This window comes from Enoplosus armatus, chromosome 13 (genome assembly GCF_043641665.1).
Source record: "Enoplosus armatus isolate fEnoArm2 chromosome 13, fEnoArm2.hap1, whole genome shotgun sequence".
In the NCBI taxonomy this organism is placed as follows: Eukaryota; Metazoa; Chordata; class Actinopteri; order Centrarchiformes; family Enoplosidae; genus Enoplosus; species Enoplosus armatus.
This window is the reverse complement of record NC_092192.1, coordinates 15,373,519-15,396,635: the sequence shown is the minus strand read 5'-3', so window position 1 is coordinate 15,396,635 and position 23,117 is coordinate 15,373,519. Positions and strand designations below refer to the sequence as shown.

The 23,117-nt window shown below is 41.8% G+C and overlaps 2 protein-coding genes across 2 annotated transcripts; one reads left to right on the top strand and one right to left on the bottom strand.

Annotated features, from left to right (window-relative positions):
* Positions 1-4,974: 4,974 nt before the first annotated feature.
* Positions 4,975-14,883, bottom strand: LOC139294972 (carotenoid-cleaving dioxygenase, mitochondrial-like). The gene is made up of 12 exons (XM_070916999.1): positions 14,798-14,883; positions 12,927-13,131; positions 12,614-12,825; positions 11,937-12,085; positions 11,696-11,798; positions 11,362-11,490; positions 11,104-11,264; positions 10,808-10,975; positions 10,461-10,598; positions 8,347-8,529; positions 6,962-7,072; positions 4,975-5,563 (listed from the first exon to the last, which is right to left on the bottom strand). Exons 1-12 carry the CDS (start codon positions 14,823-14,825, stop codon positions 5,447-5,449), a joined length of 1,704 nt encoding a protein of 567 aa, XP_070773100.1. The 5' UTR covers positions 14,826-14,883; the 3' UTR covers positions 4,975-5,446.
* A 1,907-nt stretch (positions 14,884-16,790) lies between these two features.
* On the top strand, positions 16,791-22,377 carry snx19a (sorting nexin 19a). The gene is made up of 11 exons (XM_070917782.1): positions 16,791-18,272; positions 18,366-18,504; positions 18,594-18,694; positions 18,769-18,888; positions 19,239-19,357; positions 19,679-19,769; positions 19,870-20,014; positions 20,197-20,320; positions 21,194-21,378; positions 21,491-21,578; positions 22,248-22,377. The coding sequence occupies exons 1-11, from the start codon at positions 16,791-16,793 to the stop codon at positions 22,375-22,377; spliced, it is 2,724 nt and encodes a 907-aa protein (XP_070773883.1).
* The last annotated feature ends 740 nt before the right edge of the window (positions 22,378-23,117 follow it).

Genomic DNA, 23,117 nt, shown 5'->3' with positions numbered 1-23,117 from the left:
TCACATGTACATGATTATCACGAGAATGCAGCGCACAAAAGAGAAACAGAAGGGAAAAACTTAACTCTGTTGTAGTCTGATGTTCCTTGAAAGAGAGCTCATGTCCTGTAGTATATTTAAACCACACTGTACAGTTGTTAACACGCTGTGGATCTCAAAACAAATCTGTCAGGGAATTTTGATACATTTTTTACCTGTCAGGAAAAAAATCTTACATTATTTATTTCCTCTGACAGGGTTACCTCAGTGAGTCACAATGTTCTGTATTTTTTTTAAGAGTTGTTCCTGTAACAGCCTGACGATCCTTGTCATCTAAAAGCAGTGCTGGGGTTTTAAAGGAAAACCAGCGCTGAGAAATAAGCTTGTTTGCTGTCTTACCTGCAGTTAAATGAGAACATGTTTTTGTCCAGTGTAGAGATGATCAAGTCCAGGACTTATTGAGCCTAGCTTAGCACAAATAATGGAAGCAGCTGCTAACCTGTAAAAAGTGAAAAAAATATGCCTTCCTAATAAAAGTGTCTTACTTACATGCTGTAGCTTTTTAGTTAGCAAGCTGGTCACCAGTACAGTCACGACTCACCTCAGCTTTGCTTAGAATTACATTATGTTTGCTTTTTTTTCCCCCTGAGAGTTACGTGAGAACATCGATAAATGTCTCACATCTGTCTTTTAATTACTGAGCTATAGCCGGGCGTTGATTAGCTTAGCACAAAGATTGGAAGCAGGGGGAAACAGCTAGCCTGGCCCTCTCTAAAGGTCAAAAATATGCCTAGCAGCATCTCTAAAGCTCACTAACAAACGTGTTGTAGCTTTAATTTGAACATAATCAGAAATGCAAAAACTACACAAGTCAAACTATTCCTTAAAAACAAGGGCCCTGCAATCAGTTTGGGCAGTTTTTTAAGCAGTGCTCAATGGAAGGACAACACAAGTCGAGTAGTAACACTGACTTATGTTTTGAATTCTTTCACTTGCTTATTTTTAATTCATTTAAATCGGAAATAAAATGTGTTTATACATCTGTATTTTGACATAGCTTTAATGTGTTCCTGGCCTGTGTAGTAGTCAAACCTAGACCTATAGCTGCTCTACAGTAACATACCTGGACTATCACAAGGGACAGGCATTTTTCACAGTAGACACTTTTTTTTTATTATTTACACCTGTGCTTATTGAAAATGATCTCTTTAAATCATTCAGCCACTGATTAGACCTCCCCTCGGGATTCTGCGCAACTTTTTGTTTGTCTCAACTCTGTCAATCAGATGTATTTGTATTTAAATGTTTACTTTTTTTCATCAAACGTATAAATATCTTTCTTTGTTATTGGCTGTGGGGAGCTCAAGAAATTCCCTGCGTAGCTCCACCCACCGTCAACCTGAGCAGAGGTCTAATCAGCCACAATAAGTGAAAACACCTGTGTGGGTGGGCAGGGCCATGAAATAATTTGGGTGGAGGGCCAGATTTGGCACATAGCCTGCTGTTTTCTGACCCCTACAATATTGTGTCATATTATTTTGACTTCATTAAGAGAACTTATATGTACTGTAAATTATATTAAATGTATTTATTTGTTTGTCAGCCATTGGTTTCGTATGGAGTGAGCTGACTCTATGCTAATGATACTGCTTGGTCAGCACTCAAGACCTACTGTTGTGGATAAGTGCCATGAGTATAATAGTTAAAGCTGTTCTAATCAATATTTTTATATTAACAATCCAACAGGAAATTGTCACCTAACTCTGCTGTTTCCCTCAGCTCTTCAGAGCGTTTTAGCATCTTTCAGCTCATTGTTTTGGTTTCCAGCCCCCAACTTGTCTGTTTTGGTTCAGTCTTACGGTATCATTGTTGTTTCCAGATGCAGCAGGCAGCTGTGTTTGGTGAAAAAGCATTGCAGGTTTTGGTAAAGAGCTCTGCTGTTAGCTTAGGTGAATAAAATTCAGTGATTAGTGCATACTCTTTAACTAACTGTATTTAGACTTGCACTTCAGCATTTATCATTGTTATTATAGAATACTTCTGTCACGTTTCACTGCAGCTGAACTGAGGAGTAGCATTTCTTTAGGGGGTCGAGGTCTGGACTGTTAGCCATCCTGCAATGACAACAGTACATAATATACTGATTTCACCATAATATATGTCTCAAGAGGGTCCTGGTGATTGTGGCAGTACAGGAGCTCTCCGAGGTGTCTGACTTCAAACAGTTCTTGAGTTTACACAAAAGGCAGAAGCTTTCAGAGCTATTCATATCACAAACAAGAAACCAGCTAAAAATAAATGTTGTGCTTCTTAAGCCACAGCTGATCACAAACTACTACCCTGCCAGAAAATCACAATTCCTGACCTGAGATACTACTGACTGCTTCAATAGACGTTACAAAACTGCTGCCACAGAGTCCGCTTCCTGTAGCTGTGCTAAGTAAGAAAATTAAACCAACGTTGAGTAGTCGATATGAAAATGATTGTTCATGCGACTTGCTGCCTGGTACATGTTTATACTGTAGGTGACCAAACACAAAGGATACAGTTCCAATTAAAGTCTTTGTCTAATCTCTTGGCACATATGACACAAAAAGCAGCCTATTTTGAATTGATAATAACAAGGATTTAATTGCTTCCAGATTTGCTTCAGGGAGGATATCTGTCAGCACTTCTCTTCGCAGAATAAATCAGAAGAAGCAGCCGGTGGATTCCTGTTCACTGAAGTGGATCAATGTAAGTATGTTAGTATACTAATGCATTGATCGTGCAGCTTCTCTGTAGAGAATAATGCACGCTGAATACTTGATGTGGAACTCTGAAAGTTTCAGACACAAAACAAGTGTACGGCCACATATTGTTCTTGAAATCCTTTTTGTTTCATTTACATGTACCATCTGCAGTCCTAGTTGCAAGCATTGATAATGCATGTTCTGTACTCCAAAAGCATCCCTGAAACTTTCAAAACTTCAATTGACTTGAAAAAACTGTTAGAATTAGAGGTTTTCTTTTAAGAGTTTGGTTCCTGTTGCTTTAACCGGCTGTCAGGAACACACAGAGAGTTTTTTTTTCTTTTCCCTTTTGTTCACTCCTCTATGGAAATGTGCATCTGTCCTCCGGCCACACACGTGGCCTAAAAAGTGAATTAGTGAGCTGCAGTTAGTCTTCTGCTTTAATCCATTGTTTCGATTTTGATGTATTCTTTTTCTTTTTTGTTTTCTTGCATCTTGTCTTGTCTTTGTTTTTTTCCAGTTGAGGCACTTTGTCTCAAGTGTCGTATATATGCAGTTGTTAAGGTCACAGACTTGGAAATAACCCCTCTGAGATTCAATGCCAGGCTGCTTCAGTGTTTGCAGTTGTGTTTTTGAAGCGGCAGGGTGGGCTGGCGGTTACAGACTGTCCAATTGTCAGAAGGTCACAGGTTTGATCCCTCTTATAGTCAGCGTGCCCGTGTTGAGCCCGCCTCCTACAGAGACATTGATTGTTGTGTGAGCCAGAAATTGGATCCATCAAGATTCACAATCATACAGCTGAAGGCAGAAACGGCCGCTGTTTTTGAGGGTTACAATACAGAGAGTGCAACTCGAGGTCTTCCTGTTGTCCCGTTGCACACAACACAAACAAACAGCACAAAGCATCATGCAGCAGTTTTTCTTTCTGCCCAAGTTGTGTCTGTCCTGGAAACTTATTTTAACAAATCCTGGTCTAGTTGTGAGTTCAGGTCCCGACTCTGCAGATTCAGAGTGTGACTGACGGCACCTGAAATTACATCACATGCTGACATCTAGTGGATAAAGTGTGGATTTCAGACAGCAGACAAAAAAAATGCCGCTTTATTGGTTTGGCGTTTCGGGGTTCAGCACTGGACTCGAGAGTTTAAAGTAATCAGCTTTTGAAACTGTTCTGTATTATCAGTCTTCTGGTTAGTCATACTGTGAATCAAATAATTTCATACCCTCAGAGAATATTCTCCACCCAGTTAAGTGGTTTCCTTGAACCTACTGATTATAATTAATGATAATAATAACCTAGTGTTTTATAGGCTGGTTAAAACCCATATAATTAAGAATTTATATGAAGAGCAGCCATACCATGTTCAAGCATCAGTTTTAAATTTGTGTCATTATAAACGTGTATTACGTGCATTTAAAACCTTCTAATAAATAATTAAATCACATGTATTTACAGCTCCAATTCAGAATGCAAACACTTAATGGAGACTCTTACATTTTACTAATAAACTGTTATGTAATGAGTGAAATTCAGTACCTCTGTAGTTTCCATGTGTGCATTACAGTATGTTGGCAAATCATTTTTCTTAGCTACCACAGTGAGCATTTAATGTTAAGATGATATTTACTTTGATGTATCATCTGCTGCAGAGCAGCTTAGCCCATTTCTAGACTTACTGTGGATAAATCCATGATGTGCTTTAACACTTAAACTGTGACAAAGTCAATAATAAAAACGAAACGTTTTGCTCTGAGCATTGAAATTTTACAGACGATTTTTCGTAAGGCCAATCTGACTTAAAAATTGTGTGAAATTGGATTTTACTACCTTTTACTGTGTAGATTGTGGATGTTTTTGTGAAAAATTGTGAAAAAAAAAACAATTGTTTGGAAAAAAAAATCTAATTCAGCAACAAAAACAGAGAAGGAAGTGAGAAGAAAGCTGAACAAGAAAAGGCAAAAATGAGATATGACAATATTTACAAATATGAAACTAATAATAAATTGTAGTGTCAAGAATAAGAATTTATAGCACAAAAACTCCCATGTCGAGCTATCCGGAGCTTCAAAACATAATATATTGCTATCCATGCTCTCTGTCTTTCTCTGTAAAATATATTGATACAACATAAATAATAAAGCTACTAATAAATATGATTATAATCCTGTCAGCACATGAAACAGCTGTACATTTACATGATGTGTGAGATTTTGTGTGTAAGATGCACAGACAATGTGCTTTGTAAACACACTCGACAGTTCAAAGAGGTAAAGAAATTTAATGACAAATTGTATAAAAGTCATACAACCTGTAAAAAATATAACTTTTCTAACGTACAAATTAATGTGTTTTAAGAAAATCATTTGGCACTTGGGTGGCCTGGTGGTTCACAGTCCACAGTATAATAACTTGTGAGTCCTCTCCTGTAGCCTCGACTACAATATGTCAGTTTCAGGTAGATACAAAAGGAATATAATTAATATTATTATTAGTATCTTTGGATTTGTTAAATGCTAAATTAATGCCACCACTGTTGGATGTTACTACAAACCAGAAATCAGTCTAGAAAAGTACCCTCTCATCAGCCTTTAGTCAGTAACAGAACACTGCATCCACCTTCAGTATATAGTGCAGCAGTAACTCAGTACCATCAGGAATATAGTGGTTATGATGAGTAACACGTCTTTGCATTATAGCGAATATCAGAAACACTTTGAACGTGACAGAAACAGGTTTATGTAGAGGCCTGGAAGGTACCATGGAAGCCATAAGCCATGTTTACAGGCACGTTGGCTCTTGCCAGCTCTTCAAATGTCTTGGCATCCAAAACCAGGAGGAACGTTCCTTTATCCTGCAGAGAAAAGTTTGGTGGAATTACTATCAAAAACCACAGAATAATGAAAAGTAACAGGACATGTTAAGGTTCTCTGCTCACACCACCTGCTGTAACTGTTCAGTTAGTTTGAACAACTTTCAAACCAGGTCCTGTGTGCTTCAGTTACATATTTCTTTAGAAGAGCAGCTCTGATCGCCTTAAAGGACCAAATCATCCTGAGTATTAAACCAACTTCTAAAATCTGGTCACAAACTATTAAAACCATCCGTGGTGAGTGTTTGACACAAGCTGCTCCATGAGGCAATTAAAATGGACTGTTTAAAAACAACTGGGAAAAAAGGAAGAAGGGATAAATACATCAATAATTAAAAACATCAATTTAGAAATATTTTGCATCTGCACCACACACTGTCTTCCACAGTGCTGATTGACAGACTACATCAAACTGCTGCTGGTCACGACAAAGTTTAATTTTAGCTTCAGTTCACCTTCAGCATTTGATTTGCTTTGTGTCTGCATTTCAAGTCTAGAAAGGTGCTATATAAATAAACTTACTTACTACTAGATGTGCTTTACAGAAGTTAGAAGAAGAGAGGAGATTAATAATATGCTGTAGCACAATTTAGATTCAAGCTGCCAGACATGCTGTCGGAACGAACAACAACACCTCAAGATGGTTCACGCTCGTCTGTGTGCCTCTTAAAATAGAAATAATAGGATTTAACTTTCAATTAAAAGTTTGTAATATGTAGAACTAACTCATTTGCTGTAGTTATCTTTCAGATGTACACATATCTGCAAACATTGTAGTTCACATTTAAGTTCAGTTTATACATCAGTCACAAACCCAAAGCAGCATTTGTTTCTGCAGCAATTTCCAACACAATTCCCACTGACAGAAATCTTTGTAAATTGTAATTTTGTAATTATATATGACTGTAATCCTCTCTTTCTCTACAGACTTAATACCACATATTGTTCATATTACTGGCACCACTAACATGGCCAGAAAACACATTTTCAGCCATCATGCTTCCATGCTTTAGGAGGTTCTGTTTTTTAAACTATCAATTCATTTTGTGTAGATTCCTCTCTGAATATTTATGAACCTGCTCATCTCCCTCATGAATATTTATGATGGATTATGTGTCTGGCTAATAACAGACTTGGAAGAGAAAATGAACCGAGCTCAGGTCGACTTCCTGGCTTGCTGCCCGGTGGTAACTAAAACTCAAGAAACCCTGTGGCAGAATGTAACTCTGGTGTTAACTCCAGAATGACCAGCACTGTTACCACTAAACCTTTGAAAATATATTCCAGGTCTCGTCGTGTGGGCTCCCATACATTTGCAAAAACAGATAAACACCATTCTTAAAAAGAATAAACCAACATCAGTTTGATTGAAAGTGTTACCTGTGAGGGGGTGAGAACCACAGAGAGGATGACACCGTCGTCCTCCTCCACGGCATCAGGTGACGGCACAAACACCGGCTCTGATGGGAAGAAACCCTTCTGGTACCAGACCTGAGGTCACACACACAAGTATATCTTATTCACTGATAGACGCTTAGTATTTCAGTACCTTTACTACTTTCTAAATGTAAGAGTAGTTGGTGTATATTATTGTACTTATTACTCCCTTGTGGCAGGACGCCGTGTGCCACGATGAATGCCTCAGTGCTGTTTGTGCTCATTCTTCCTCTCTGTCCCTCCTTTCGGTCACCTCTCTCTTCCCCCTAACATTTCATTGCCATCACTGCCATCCTCCTTCCATCCACCAGGTGCCCTCGGAGTTTTCCACCTGTCCCTGTCACCTGACTCTCACATCCAGCCACTCCCTCCTGCCCTGCAGTTACCTGACCTGCCCCGCCTACTCTCTCTCACCTGGTCCCACCCTGTTTCTATGTTTCTATGTTCTATGTTTGCTTTCAGGCCATCAGAACCTCAGTCTTACCCTGATTCCGACCCTGTACCTGAACTTGCTTATCAGCCTACCTGCACCTGTACCTGCCTGCACCTGCCTGTGAGCCTGCCTACACCTTCACTGTGGCAATGAAACATTGAACGGCACCAGTCTGTCTGCATTTGAGTCCTATACCCGTTGGCTCGCACTCACCCATGTGACACCGTATATATGATATATTTTTCTCTTTCTTGTCAAGAATTAGATGAGACGACTGATACCACTCTCATAGCTGTTGGTAAATATGAAACTGCTGCCAGCAGCCGGTTAGCTTAGCTTAGCATAAAAACTGGAAACGGGGAAAAAGCTAGTCGGCCAAGAAATCTTTTTACATTTTGTTTTTGTTGGATTAAACAAATTAGCTATAACCTGTTTTAGGGGTGCTGGTGGGTGGATTTTGTTACCGTCTGACAGAGCCAAACTAGCTGTTTCCAGTCTTTATGCTAATCTAAGCTAACCAGCTGCTGGCTGTAGCTTTATACTTAACTTAACAACTGCTGTAACTCTCAGCATGACAGCAGATCCGCAGATTTCCCAAAATGTCAAATTCTTCCTGTGACGTTTGCATGTTATACACCTGTATACTGACTAGAAGTGGTCGAAGTCATTGACAAATTTGTGCTATGGTGTATAAAGTTGTGTTGTATTGTAAAAAAGGGATAGCTACGTTAAGGCTGAATAAGAGGATGACATTAATTCTGACAATGGATCCAAATGTTTGGATTATTGTACTTCAATTAAACAACAATGGCTGTTCATATTGACATCTTCAATATGATAAAGAAAACGGAAGTGCTGAATTCTACTTCTGTTTGTTACACACACACACACACACCTTGAGCATCTTGTCCTTCAGGTCCATCTTGAGCAGAGAGTCTCCCACCAGGTGTCTGAAGCCACAGCCATAGAAATAACGGTATGGTCGTGTGTTGTATCTGCCATAGTTGATCTGAGGGAACTCCAGGCCACCGTACTCATGGAGGTCATCTCTGTGGAGATCCTCGTGTTGGCAGAACACCTGTTGACACAAAGAGAGGATCAACTGTCTATTGTCACATATAGTCAGAGACAGAGATTTTACTGTGGCCATGCAGTGAAATGTGTCGTCCCTCCATCAGTTCATTGGGCATTTGAAATTTTGGTTTGGCTTTTGACTTTACCCACTTAGCTGTTCGGATCTTGTGAATTTTGAATTTGATATAATCAGAATCAGAATCAGAATCAGAAATACTTTATTGATCCCCGGGGGGAAATTGTACAGTACCGGTACTCCCATTCAGAGTAGAAAGTAGCATAATTTAGAGCTAAAAGTATGTACAAAATATAAAAATAAGAAATAGAAAATAAAAAATATACACATTTACAGTATTTAAGTGAAAAATAAGTAAAAAATATCTATCATATCAATATCTTCATGATGTGGGAGGTCAGTGCCACGGGTCTGTAGTCCTTGGAGCCACTGAGACGCGGCGTCTTCGGCACAGGAACGAGGCAGCACGTCTTCCACAGCACGGGAACCCTCTGAAGACTCAGGCTCATGTTGAAGACATGGTGAAGTACTCCACATAGCTGGGGGGCACTGGCTTTAAGCACCCTGGGACTGACACCATCGGGGCCTGCAGCCTTGCTAGAGTGGAGTCTCATCAGCTGCCTTCTAACATGGTCAGCAGTGAAGCACACTGTAGAGGTGACTGGTGGGGGAGGGGTGGTGTCGTCAGGTTGAAGAATGCTGTCAGTCTGGGGACTGGGAGACGAGGTGTGAGGAAAGCTCTCACAGGGGGGTGGGGGGCTGTGAGGAGCAGGAAGGGGAGGGGGGAGTGGAACAGGTGAAGGTTGGAGGCAGACAGCAGAAGAGTCATGGGGGGGTTGAGCAGGGCCCACAGAGTCAAATCTGTTGAAAAACAGTTTCAGTTCGTTGGCCAGGTCCAGGTTGTGGTCTCACCTACCCAGAGGGGGGAGGGGAGAGGAGCTGTATGCATCCTTAACGTTAGCATACAGCAAGTCCAGGGTCCTCTCCTCTCTAGTGGGACAGCTCACATACTGAGTGAAGGTGGGAAGTGTCTTAGCCATGGTGACGTGGTTGAAGTCACCCAAAATAGCAATGAGTGCATTCGGGTGTTGTGTCGAACACGAAGTGAATGACGTCACACGCCGACTTCGGGTTGGTAGAGGGGGGGATGTAAACAGTCACAACAATGGCATGTGAGAATTCCCTGGGCAAATAATACGACCTGAGTCCAACAGCCAACAGTTCAATGTCCGGGCAAATAACACACCAGAGAAGATGTTATGTTTTTAAATATAAATACATTACTGTTACACATGTGAGGGAATTTTCCTTCTTTAGGCTAAAAGTAATATGACACAGTTCCTCCAGATAACATTCAGGTCAGTTGTAAACCTAAAATCAGGAGATCATCCGTAGCTGTTGAAGCAAATCGCCCTTTGTTTGCTCAGAATACAGGACAGGGTGCAGCTGCCCTGATAATGCAAGGCTGCTGCCTGATCATTTGTATATTTAGTTCCCAGGGTTAATTAAATTCTGTTATTTAGTATAAATATTGACTAGTTGAGTGTCTACTTAATTTTGTACCTTTTTGTATTTAGGCTTAATGCTTCTTTTTTTTGGTGCTGCATGGCATTAATGCTACAGTAATAATGAATAATATAATCATGTGCACACACACTACTGTATTTTTACTTAAGTAAGATTTTGAATGCAGGACTTTTTACTTGTAATGAGTATTTTTATCATCGTATTACTACTTCCACTCAAGTAAAGGAGATGGGTACTTTTTCTCTAGTCCCTTTGAGTGTGATGTTTTGTCTGGTTTGTACAATGTGAGCTGTCAAGACACATCTCTGAGCCCTGCATCCATTATTTCTCCTAAAAAGGGAATGTAGATTTAGAAATCCGTACTTAACAATACAGTTCAGTTTCCAACTCACCTTATCTTTGCTGAGTTTGACACACGTCGCCTGACTGGAGGGCCGAGTGTTCAGGTTCTGGCCTGTAGTGGTTTCACTGGTCACGTGAAGGGGCAGAACAAAACGCCGAGGGAAAACCCTGCACATGGTGTTGTACACCTGGGAAAGACACGGTGCAGGAACAATGTAAATGTAAATTATTTTTGTCTCCTGATGCAAAGACAAAAATGTGATGTAAAAAGCAGCAGTACAAAAAAACCCTGAAGAACAATGCAGAAAATAATAATTTAATTATAAATAGTATAAGAGTATCTTAGGGTGGATTGTTCCACGTCAGAGTGTTAATCTATGTTAAAGTATATGCTGACCTTGTCTAGTGCGTCTCCGGACTTGCGTAAATTCTGGATGAGGTAGTTGTTGATGGCTTGGCCGTCGTCTGAGCAGCACATGTCAAGCATCAAGAATCCATCCTCCTCAAAGGCGTTGATCTGATGGAAGGTGGAGATGGCTTTGGTGTGGTACTTCACTGAGCTGACCTGTGGGGTAGAATATATGATTAAGATAATCCAGGATCCACCAGTAGTGTCTCCTTACACAGACTTCTCATCAAGTTTCCTAAGGCATAAATAAATCCTCACCCCTAACCATCACAGCCACATCTCACCTCGCCTGTACTCTTGTTAACAAGATGGAAGACTGTTTCCTGCTTGGGATCCCAGTAGATGCCCTCACTCAAAGCCTTCCCCCTCAGTTTACATGTGACTATCTTCAGCAGGTCCATCTTAATCGGCTGCTCAATGAACACCACGTAGTTCTCGGACATGGCTGGAAGCAGGAGAGCGGTGTTACTGGGCTTTGTAGTCGAGGGCAGCAGTGTGAAAAATACATCACTAATGAATGATATCCTGGGGTGGTGGCTTACCAAAGCTGTGGTAGTACGAGGGATGGGACTTGTCTGCAGGCACAATAGAACAGAGTATTTTGGCTCCATGGAGGGTATCTTTGGCATCTGTCTTCTCAGGAGGTACTCTGATGATGTTGTACAGGGCTCCTGGAATAGCCGGGATAATAACGTAACTTGTAATAGCTTTTACATATATTTGCCCTGGCACCTCTTAGATAAATGATGAGATGTGAACAAGCGATGGCAGATATATCACAATTTAGTTTTCATCATAAAGGAGGATGAGAAAAACATAATTCAGCTGTTGACATATGTGAACCTTAATGTGGGTCTGGAGGGTGAGGGGATTAACCTTTGCTTCCATAGGAGTTGCCCATATTGTAGGTGGTACCATCGGGGTCACAGTGTGGGTGGGCAGTGGCTCCATTTACAGCAATGAACTTGCTCCAGTCTACCTACAAAACATAGTGGAGAATGCAAAGGATCAGTGTGTGTAGATGATGCTTAAGGCTGATATAACTGGACTACTAGACAGAAGAAAGAAACTGTTATTATTATTTGCATCTATTGCTCCATAACGATAAGGATCGTACCTTTTCCAATGTTTCGAGGTTCTCTGGGTTCACTTTGTGCATGAAATTTGTCTCTGTGCTGACATAGTAGTCGCCTTTGTACTTCACAAAGCTCACGCTTGCATTGTCCGTGGGCTCTGCGACCGAGAAAAACACAGGATTACTGAGGCCTGTTGAATTGATGAAAGTGTGGCTTCCTAACAGAAACACATTTCTTAACAGAAATCTTGGTAAATCATTCTGCTACGCGGTTTGCTGCTTGTAGTCCCACTGAAAAGTCCAGCAGGAATGGGAAACGCCTGCTCCCCTCTCTGGTCCCCCCGCTGGAGCAAATGTTAATATACTACGTCGATGTCTAAACAGTGCTTTAGAGGCTCCACCCCTGTCCTCGCCACAGATACAGCAAAACACAGCTTGTACAAACACTGATACAGAACAAAGTGTCCGTTTCTTCCACCTGATTTAGATTTTCTCTCTAGTGGTGCTGGCTCTCCTGCCCCTTCTCGAATTTCCAAGCTGGTCTTTCTGGGTCTGTACATGTTGTTTCATTTATACCTCGGAGCAAGTTAGAAATAAAGTGAAGCAACTTTCTTGCACAACTAGTCTACAAATCTACTGCTGGTTGCCATGAGTCCTCTCCTTTGCCACACATTATCCATTTCTACTTTATTCCACCCGTTCTTATTCAGTCTGCTCACCTATCATCTCAAAGCGAGACAAGAAGCGCTGGAAGAAGTTTTTACAGGGGTCCGGCATGGCGAGGGTACCAAATTCTGACATCACGATGCGGTCCCTGACGCTATTCTTCTTGTAGGTATCGCTGTGCAGGAACCGACTCATGTATGTCACCTGGCCTTTGTCGATCTTGAACTGGTGGAGCATAGCCATCCCGTCAAACCAGTGGTTGTAGCTGTGATGAAATACAGAGGTGAAGGTTTAATCACATCTATTGAGAAACCTTTTCATTTGCGTGGTGCAACATTGAGGTGCGCTGAGGTGTTTCCTACTCACTGTGTGTTTCCAAACTCAAACTTCCCCGGGCCGTTGCGGAGGAGGTTGCCATTGATCCAGGAGGGCATGGTGCCTTGTACCTCAGTAGGGATTGGCTCAGGGGTCTCTTCTACAGAGCGGACCAGAGGAGCAATTGTCTCCAGTCCCTTCAGTACTGATGTGATGCATACCTTGGGCTTGCCATTGACAACAGGCTTTGTATCATCTGTAGGAAACACAGTAACATACCCATATTAATTTTACCTAAACCAGACAGACATTAGGGAGATGGCCATCTTTGCTGATTTGGCGTTCCCTTCAAACTCTTTGCTTTAGGCTGCTGAGCCAGGGTAATATCTGGAAGAACAATGGTTGTTTTTCCTTGTCTGATAAGCCAAATGCTTGTCCACTGAAAAGTGTGCTCAATATATGACATATTAGGAATATGGGCCCTGTTTTTGTGTGGGCGGACGACACATGCATTTGCATTTGACTAGACTTAGACTTTTATTAATCCCACAGCGGAGAAATTTACACGTCACAGCAGCAAAGACAGAAAGGAGCAGAAACACACAGCAGACAAGCACTGTGTCAATAAGAATTGGAAGTATTTTTTAAAAAAAAGAAAAAACAATATACAAATAATAAATACAGATATAAAAAATATGGGGGACAAAAATGAATATGTACACGGAAAAATATGTATGTATAAAATATAAATAAAGTATGTACAAATTGTGCAGATTTATGTGTATTTACATTCCAACATTATTTCTAGCAGCCAAGCAGAATTCTTCAGTTTGGGGCTGAGGCCCCTTGACATGCAGCAGACAGGGAGAAGAATTGTTTGTTGCCTCTAAGGTCTGGGCCTTTCCACCTCACCTTGCACACAACATTTGACACTAGCAGTTGTTCATCCTCTTCACTCAAAAATGTGTTGTGTTTGTCACTTCACTGCGCAGAATGAATGTGGAAACCTGGAAACCCCACTGCACATACCACATATCTTGTGTGCAGTGGTTAAACTTTTAGCTTCTGGATTTTTCAATGAGGGAGAAGCAGTAGATGTCATTTTAAGAATTTCTAACAAGATTGTTTTTGTGTGGAAAAACAAATCATTATTCAAAGCAGAGTGTGTCTTTATGTCTGTGTCTAGAGGGGAAGTTTAAGCTCTGAACACAACACCAAAATATTTGGTAACCCTGTCATTATACGGACTCCATCATGAAGGAGAGACGTAGACTTTTTTGAAGATGTCTTCAAAATAGTGCAACTTAAGAAAGACATCTGTCGAGCAAACACAAGTCTCCCGGTAGCTGCAGGCCATGTGATGGCCTATTCATCCTGCGGTTACAGCCTATTATGAATAGCCTACTACATTTACTTAATAACATTAATAACTGCAGTCTTGTCCCTATTTAAAAGTCGCCTGTGAAAATGAAATCACACATGCCGTCCCGATCTCGATCGCCCATGACGGCGTTGTCAACTCTACATAAACAGTCCTGCCAGAACAAAAGCTGACACAAAGACTGCAGGCTCGATGTACGGGAGGGAGGCAAGGGGGACGTTCGCCCAAAGAGTCGTGAGCTCCACCAGAAAGCCTCATCTGAGGAATTTTTGCTCTAAAGTCTCTTAATCGTTGGTGACCCTGGGTTTTTTTCAGTGTACATTTTCCTGCAGGCTATGTTCAGGTTCCTGAAATAAATAATAGGCTATTAGTGAATCACTTGTCAACCTGTTTATATTTTAACGATAACTGTGTGACGTGCTCTTCCAGTGCACACGGGTTTTGCGATATAACTGACGTAACTGCGCAGTGAAAACACGAGCAGCTGAATAAGCGGCTCTGCTTCCTCTGTACGACGTCCGCAAAAATGGTGGAGGCTTACCTTCACTCTGGAGCTTCACAGGGTCCATGTCGGCGGTGACCGTGGATGCACACAGCTGCTGCTCTCTGAAGCCGCGTCCAGACCCGCTGAAACATAAACTGCACAAGCAGCAGCGAGATTATATAACCCTGTTACGCAATACGGTATTGAATGAGAGACAGAGAGAGGCAGAGAGAGAGACAGAGAGAGGCAGAGAGAGAGACAGAGAGAGAGACAGAGAGAGAGATAGAGAGACAGACAGAGAGAGAGAGAGATAGAGAGACAGGGAGACACAGAGAGAGAGATAGAGAGACAGAGAGAGAGAGAGAGAGAGACAGAGAGAGAGAGAGATAGAGAGACAGAGAGAGAGAGAGAGACAGACAGAGAGAGAGAGAGAGAGAGACAGAGAGAGAGATAGAGAGACAGAGAGAGAGAGAGAGAGAGATAGAGAGACAGAGAGAGAGAGAGACAGAGAGACAGAGAGACAGGGAGACACAGAGAGAGAGATAGAGAGACAGAGAGAGAGAGAGAGAGACAGACAGAGAGAGAGAGAGATAGAGAGACAGAGAGAGAGAGAGACAGAGAGACAGAGAGAGAGATAGAGAGACAGAGAGAGGTAGAAATTTTTTTTTTCTTTATTTACATACTTCACATATTTACAGACAACTCAATAAAGTGCTAATTAAAAACAAGTTATCCAGTAAAAACCTGTGCAAAATGCAATTCATCATTAACACAGACAGACATAGAAATACATAAATCAAGAAATGTAGAAAAATAGAAATGTAGAGAAGACATTTATTTCTTTAGGTCCTCATTAATTACCTTCATTTATTTATGTATTCATTTAATCATTTATTTATGTATGTATGTGTGTATTCATTCATTTATGATAAAGTCATTTTTCGTTCTTCACAAACTCTATGTCGTATTGACCTCTGATGTTTTTGTTTTACAGCCACAACAATACAAGTTTGAGAGGAATGTGTTGTTGTCCCACAGAGCTGTGAACGCACAGCGCTGTCGTTGCTTGCTGGCAGGTCAAGTGGAGGCCTAACAGCTAGTTAGGCGTCCATATGGGCTGTGTGTGTCTATCTGGCCTTGCAGACTGATCCAGATAATCTCTGTTGGAGGATTAAAGCAATGTCCCGGAGGAGGAGGACGACATCCTATATGGCCTGTTTTCGTGTTATAAAGCTCCTACAACCTTTCAGGTAAAGTATATTTTACTGTCACCTATAGCTGGTTTTAAAACAGAGATGAATATTCCTAATAGCTGCAGTCCCATGTCAGTAGTGCAGGCCAGCTGCATGTGCTAGGTGTACACTACCCTGACCTGTTATCTCAGTTGAGGACTAGGTGTGCAGCTACATGTTGCCAGAGGCGTTTCTCTAAAAGGTCAAGACAAAAAAGTGCAAGTACAAAAGAAATAAGTGAGAAGACAGCAGCTTTAAAGCTGAAGCTTGCCGTCTACCCACAGGCAACAGCAGATTGATTGTCCGTTGAAGTTTACAAATTGCCATGGCATTATGTCCTGCTCTAACGTGATACACAAGCTTCCTCATTAGCTCTCTCACGTGATAAGGATGATTGCAATTTTGCACCACATTTGAATTTGTTCGCTGCTGCCATTATTTTACTACAGTGCAGTAAACTGTAACTACTGTTTCTGGAGTATATAACATATACTGTAATGATAATAATGGGTATATGGTCATCTGGTTAATACCATACAGTATAGAAATTTTGGAATTTGGATGGTTTCCTTCCGCAGTCACTTCAGCCCATAAGCATTACTGTACATTTTTGTGTGTTGTTCTTAAACTGTATTTTTGTGATAATCATTTAATTGCTTAATTCATTTTATTTAAGCAGTGTTGTTTGGTTATTTAGAGTTTCTAAATCAAACAAAGCGAGCAATCCAAAGCACAACTTTCTTTTTCTTATTGCTTGTTATGTAACAGGATATTTCATTGTCGTTTTTCAGCAGGACATATTTTACCTGCTGACTATAATGCCTTCAACAAAGAGCTCTGATCACTGGACTTTATCAGAGTTTGTTGGGCAGCGGAGGCTGTTAGGGCTCGGAGCTCTGCTGGCATGGCTTGTCCTCTTCCACCTCCTTGTGAACGTTTGGCTCCTCTGCATCTTCACCAGTCTCTTGGTGGTTCTCGGGGGTTGGCTCGGGTCCCGTGCAATACTGGATGCAAACAGCCTTCTCCACCTGGAACACTTTTTGCCCCTTGGCAAAGTCGGTCCACCTCTGTATTCACCTGAGCATGAGTGGAGGTTGAACCATGAGATCCACAGTGCTGTCCACAAAGCAATGCGTGACTTTGTGTCCTCATGGTATCGGACTCTGCTGCCAGAGGTGGAGGGGGAGTTTGAACGTGCGGTGTGTAATTCAATGCTGGAGTCAGTGATGGAGCTGAAGGAGCGTGCGCGGCGAGTGGACAGAAAAGCACTGGTTCAGCGGCTGCTGGAGGTGTATGGCTGTCACCTGCAGAGCTACATGACGGCAAGACAGATACAGTCAACACAAAAGGAGAGCATGAGTCTCTGGCAGCTCTACAGGGAAGTAGATGCCCCTCACCCAGCTGTGAGCAGTGCAGCCGCTGAGCTCAGCTACTCAAGAGCTCTAGTTAACCTCGTCTTACATGTGCTTGTCCCATACCCTCAGATGGAAACCAGGACTGGAGGTTACATGGTTACAGAACTCATCACCTGCAATATGCTATTGCCACTCATAAGCAGGGTATCTGATCCTGATTGGCTCAACCAGACCATGGTAGACATAATCACCAGGTCCAGAGAACCACAGGAAATCAATGTGAATGAGCTCCCGACAGCTGCACTATACAGATGTCAGATCCAGCAGGAGTCCTGGACCACGTGCAGGTCACTGTCTTCTTCTGATCACTCTGGCCTCACCAGCAAAAGCACCTCTGACCTTGAAGATGTACAGAGCCAGAGTGAGAGGGATTCCTCACAGAGCAGCATGGTCAGCCTGACGTCTGCCGGGAAAGTAGAAACTTGCCACTCAGGTTTGCTCACGCCATGCAAAGTGAACTGCTGCTCACTCACATCTGGCCATTACTCCCACTCATCAGAGTCCAGAATGGTTTCATTGTACTCCCTAATGCAATCAGACTCTGAAGATGACCTGACAGGAGGCTTTTGTGACTGTGCTCCTCCAAAAAACTTCTGCAATGCCATCACTTTGAAGGATGACGAGGCCTTCGGCTGCTTTGGTCCTCTGAAAAATCTTGGGCCAAAGGTTGTGGTGCCTGAGGACTCCCAGTGGCCAGCGGGTATCGCTCAAGAAAAATCCCCAGCTTGTCATCCAAGAAGACTTTGTCTAACCTCCTGCAACTTTGATACCCCTAACCAACAAGCTACGCCTGTGAACATCCAGAATGTGCAAATTTCTGGTACTGTCACTGCGAAGGAGCAGCGAGGCACAGGCACGCATCCCTATACCCTCTACACTGTAAAGGTAATGCCACCTCCTACTTCTTTCATGTTTGACTGCATATGTTAATTTGCATGATTGATTACCACACATTACCCTCCACTTCCTGTTTTACAGTTTGAGACAGCGGCTGAAGCAGAAAACAGCGGTACTCTGCAACCTGCGTCCTGTCACACTGTCAACCGGAGGTACAGCGAGTTCCTCAACTTGCAAACACGTTTAGAGGAGAAGCCTGAAGTCAAGAAAGTAATCAAGAGTAAGAAATAATCCTCTGCTTTAACTGACCATTGAGCTTTAGTATAGCAAAGCAGATACATCATTGCAAGTCCATGTTATGAATTTCAGATGTCAAAGGCCCGAAGAAAATGTTCCCAGACCTCCCATTTGGTAATGCAGACAGCGACAAGGTTGAAGCACGTAAAAGTCAACTGGATACGTTCCTTAAAGTAGGTATTGGGATCACAGCTTCAGTAATTAAATGATTTATGTGGTGCTGTAATTAGATTTTTTTCTCTTCTAGCAATTAAGCAGCATTCCTGAGACATCCAACAGTGAGGACATGCAGGAGTTCCTGGCTCTGAACTCAGATGTTTGCACATATTTTGGAAGGAAGCCTTTTGTCAAGTCAAGAATTGATAAGGTGAGAAAGAGTCTGCATACTATCGATAGAGTGAGAAACTTGATTTTATTAACACAGTCAAGACAAATCTCATATTCTCTTCCATGCTGAGAGTTAAATGAGAAGATTGATAACACTCTCATGTTTGTATGCCAAATATGTAGCTGGAGCCACAAGTTAGCTTAGCTTAGTATAAAGACTGTAAACAATGGGAACAGTTTGCCTGCCTCTGTCCACTAACAAAATCTGCCAGCCAGTGTGCTAATCAACACTATAAATTCAATGGAAAGTGTGATCTATGTTATTTGGCATTTTTTGAGTAAGTGGAATTGAATTATCCGATATCTTCTCTAACTTGGTTGCCATTAAAGATGATGGAAAATGCGTTAGACACCTTGAAGACAGCCTTCCCTCACCCTGAGCCCCTCAGTCCAACGGAGGACCTTGAGGGAGACGCTGACGGAAGAACAATGGACAACAGAAAGTACAGGTGAGAGCTCTTTATTAGTCCAATGCTGTTGTTCCCATAATGTTTGCCATGTGAACCTTTAATAACAAAGCAGTGTCCCCTCATCACAGTTTGCCTGTAAATTGTGACCAGTTCTACCAAAGAGTAATTTCCCCTTTTAGATTGAGTCATTTGAATAAATCTTAGAGGCTTGAAAAGGTAACATTATCTAGGGATTAACAAGAAAAAATTGATGATTGGTCAAGAACCAATTATCTTGTTTCTCTGGTATTGGTATGAATTTGTAAGTCTTTATTTTTTTATTGTAATGGGGCATTTCTGGTTTTGTGTTTCATGCATCAGGAGACTTATGTTCCCAAGCAAAATTTCCCCATCTCTCAACATGCCTGACCTACATCCTAAAGTGACATACTGCTTTAGTGAAGGCAGCGCTGTAAGTTACCATCCCGTATTTACCAATCTCTGACTGATAAATGTGTGTTTCGATACTGGACACAGTTGACATGTTGGCGTTGCTCATTATGGCTCTTTAGGTCCTCAATGGCATGTCACTGTCTGGCCTGGAGGGCTTTGTCAAAGAGCAGGAAAGACTTTTATGTGGGCCGAAAGAGACAGCCAAGCAGAGCTGTGAGCAGCCTGGCAAAGACAAGAGGACTTCAGGGAAAACTCATGGGACAGGTTTTCTCTTAGATACTTTTATCCATGTCAGTACATAGAGAATAAAGTGCAGTAATGCAGCGACACCACTTGGGCGCAGCAAAAATCTATTTTTATTTTAGACATTTGCTGAGATTCCTAGTCGTCACCTTTCCACCGTTGAATTTATTGCGTGTCGGTGTTTTCTTTGCTTTGTACTGCAGACACAGCTGTGGCAGATGTTGCTTTGAACATTTTGTGTCTGCTGATGAAGGACCAGTGGAGTTGGCTGTGCACGGAGAACATACAGAAGACTATCAGGCTGCTCTTTGGCACCTTCATTGAGAGGTAGGAGTTTCTTTCAGCTTCTGTGTAGCTTACATACAGCTGCAACATGTAGATGACTCAGTGCCGGACATCCTGAAGAAGGCAGGTGTGCTGATATGAGTTTGTGTACTTTTTTTAAATAATGATAATGTATAATCCCGTATTTATTATTATGGACATTAAGGCTTTTAATTCTTAATTATACACTTACAGTAAGTGCCTGGAATTTACGTTTAAAATTGATTAATTTATTTTCCATTACAATGAAGACAGGGCAGTGACACAGAAGTTACATGTTTACTGCAGGTGATACTACCTACATATGAAAATATATGAATTCAAACCTATTTTGCCAGCAGGTGACATTATGGCACTCAATTGTTTTTCCTTCATACAGCTGAACATCCAGATGCTGGGCCCTCCTCTAGTGTAAGGGGCAGCTTGATGAGGCACAAAGTGGTTTGTGGCACGTTAAAGCTGCATGACATTGTCTCAGATTGCCTTTCAAAATATGATTTTTTCTTTAAATGTAATGTTTATCCCTTACTGGGAATCTAGAATTACCACTGGGCTTGTTTTTACCACACAGTCTGTGGGAACTGTGCTTGTATATCCTCTAGAGCTCTGCTGTCATTAACTGATTATACTGGCCATTTTTGGACTTGACATATGCCTCTGGGAGTTTTAAGGTTCACTAAGCGTGCTAGTAAATAATATCCATGCTTCTGCAATGGTTTATAGAGCTTTAACAATGCTTGTTTGTGTTGCTTCCCCTTGTGTGCATGTCTTTCATTCTCTTATCATCAGTTAAAGCATGTTTGCATGTGGCTGATATCTAGTAGAAGAAGCAGACACTCAGAACACTACTGCATTACACTATTGAATCTGTCTCAGGTGGTTGGATGTAGGAGTTGCCCACCTTACCAGTGCCCCCTGCTGGGTGATTTACCTACAAGTGCTGCAGGAAGCTGTATGGCCAGGCGGCACGCTCCCCGCTCAACCACGGCCAGATCGTAGCGCCGCTGAAAGAGAGGAAACCAAGGAGCAATGTCTGGACTGTCTAGTGCAGCTCCTCCCAGGTACGTAGCAGCTGCTAGATTCAGATTGTGGCTGTTTGAATGCTTGTTAAATGTTATTTTGATGAAGGTACATTGTCCTTTTTGGTTTGTTTCATCATTTGTGCCTGAGCAGAGCTCATCACTGACATGCTGGGAAGTGAGAAGTACAGACTGAGCTTGGAGACCATGCTGGAGTCTTTACAGGACCATCAGATAAACAAGTGAGTCAATAACCAAGCTGTCGAGTAAACACATATCTGATTCTGCTGTTTTAAGACGGCTACACTGTGCATGTGATGAGATTAAAAATAATTTAGTTTGAAACATCCATGATACACTTTTGAGACGGTTCCTAACTCCTCAGTTTCCTGTCTTCTGCTTCAGTATCTGATCACGAAAAATAGCACCTATGGAACTTCAGTCAAGCTTTATTCCACACTACACAAATAATCTGGTGAAAACCGATGAAAAGTTATTGAGGATGAACCTCGCTGAATGTCTGAGTATTGAACTTAAACCTAAGTACACCTCCTTGTTTTTAGTCTGTAGCCTACTTGTTTACATGCTGGCACATTTGTATCATGAAAAGTCCTGCTGCTTTGGCTGCTAGAAGTTACTGTTTGCTCTGTGCAGACAACAATCACCTGGGTTACTCTGACAGTAAAGAAAGTCCTTTATGGACATCGGACGCTACTGTCAAGAGTGACTGCCCCTCTCTGTAACAATGTGTGTGAATGTTTAAGATAGAAATGAATACACCCTAACCCTAACCCAACTGCATTGATTTAATCATGTTCCATATTATCCATATAAGCATCTGTATTAACGATGATGATTAATGATGATTGATGGCAGTCTGTCATCAACCCTGTGTGTGTGATTATGTGCAGGCATCTGATCTACTGCATCTGCGACCTGCTGCTGGAGTTCCTGATCCCTGAGTCGTGTGACGAGGCCTTCCAGAGGTCTCTGCTGCAGAGCCTGGCCAAAGACACAGAGAGGGACAACCCCCACATTTGATCAGCTCATGACAACACACACAATGTGGGGGACAATTTGCAGTATATGTGTATGAGGGCCCACGCAGAATAGCAGCTGTCATTACCTGATTTGTCAGAGGTAAAAGGGAGCTTGTACGGTCACATCAGATTCCCGTGGCTTCACCAGGCTTCAGGAATTTAAAATGGACTCCCCTTCCTTGTGACTTACCGTAACATAAAGGCGGGAAAGAGGAGACGTGTGTGTAAGGGGACACATCAGAAAGAAACAGTTGTGGTATCAGCATCAGCACGCAAATTGAGCTGTTTATGAACTTGTTCAGGTTATACCCTCTCTCAGAAACCAGTCACCTGAGTGTTGGTTGTAAGTTTTAACTTTTGTTTTAAAGTTTGATTTGAAGGAAACTTTGTATGATGACGCCTCATAAATCTGAGTTTGTATAGACACCATGTGGTGTTTGCACATTGCTGCTCAGGTGACCAATTTTATTTTGAAAGTATGTTTTCATGTGTGTCTCCTGTGGGCTGAGGCGTCTCTTCCACACCACACTTCATTGGAGCACATGTATTTTGTTTTTACAGTAAAATCCAGCATAGCTTTAAAGTAAAACTTTTCAATTATTATTGTCATATTAAGAGTCTGTATTGGCATAGGTAGTGTCGTTTTCAACAACTGACCACCATTATAACATGACTGAAAAATCTGACCTGAGCATCTGTGGGAACCATCCGTGAATGAATAAATGAGTTTGACCTTAATAT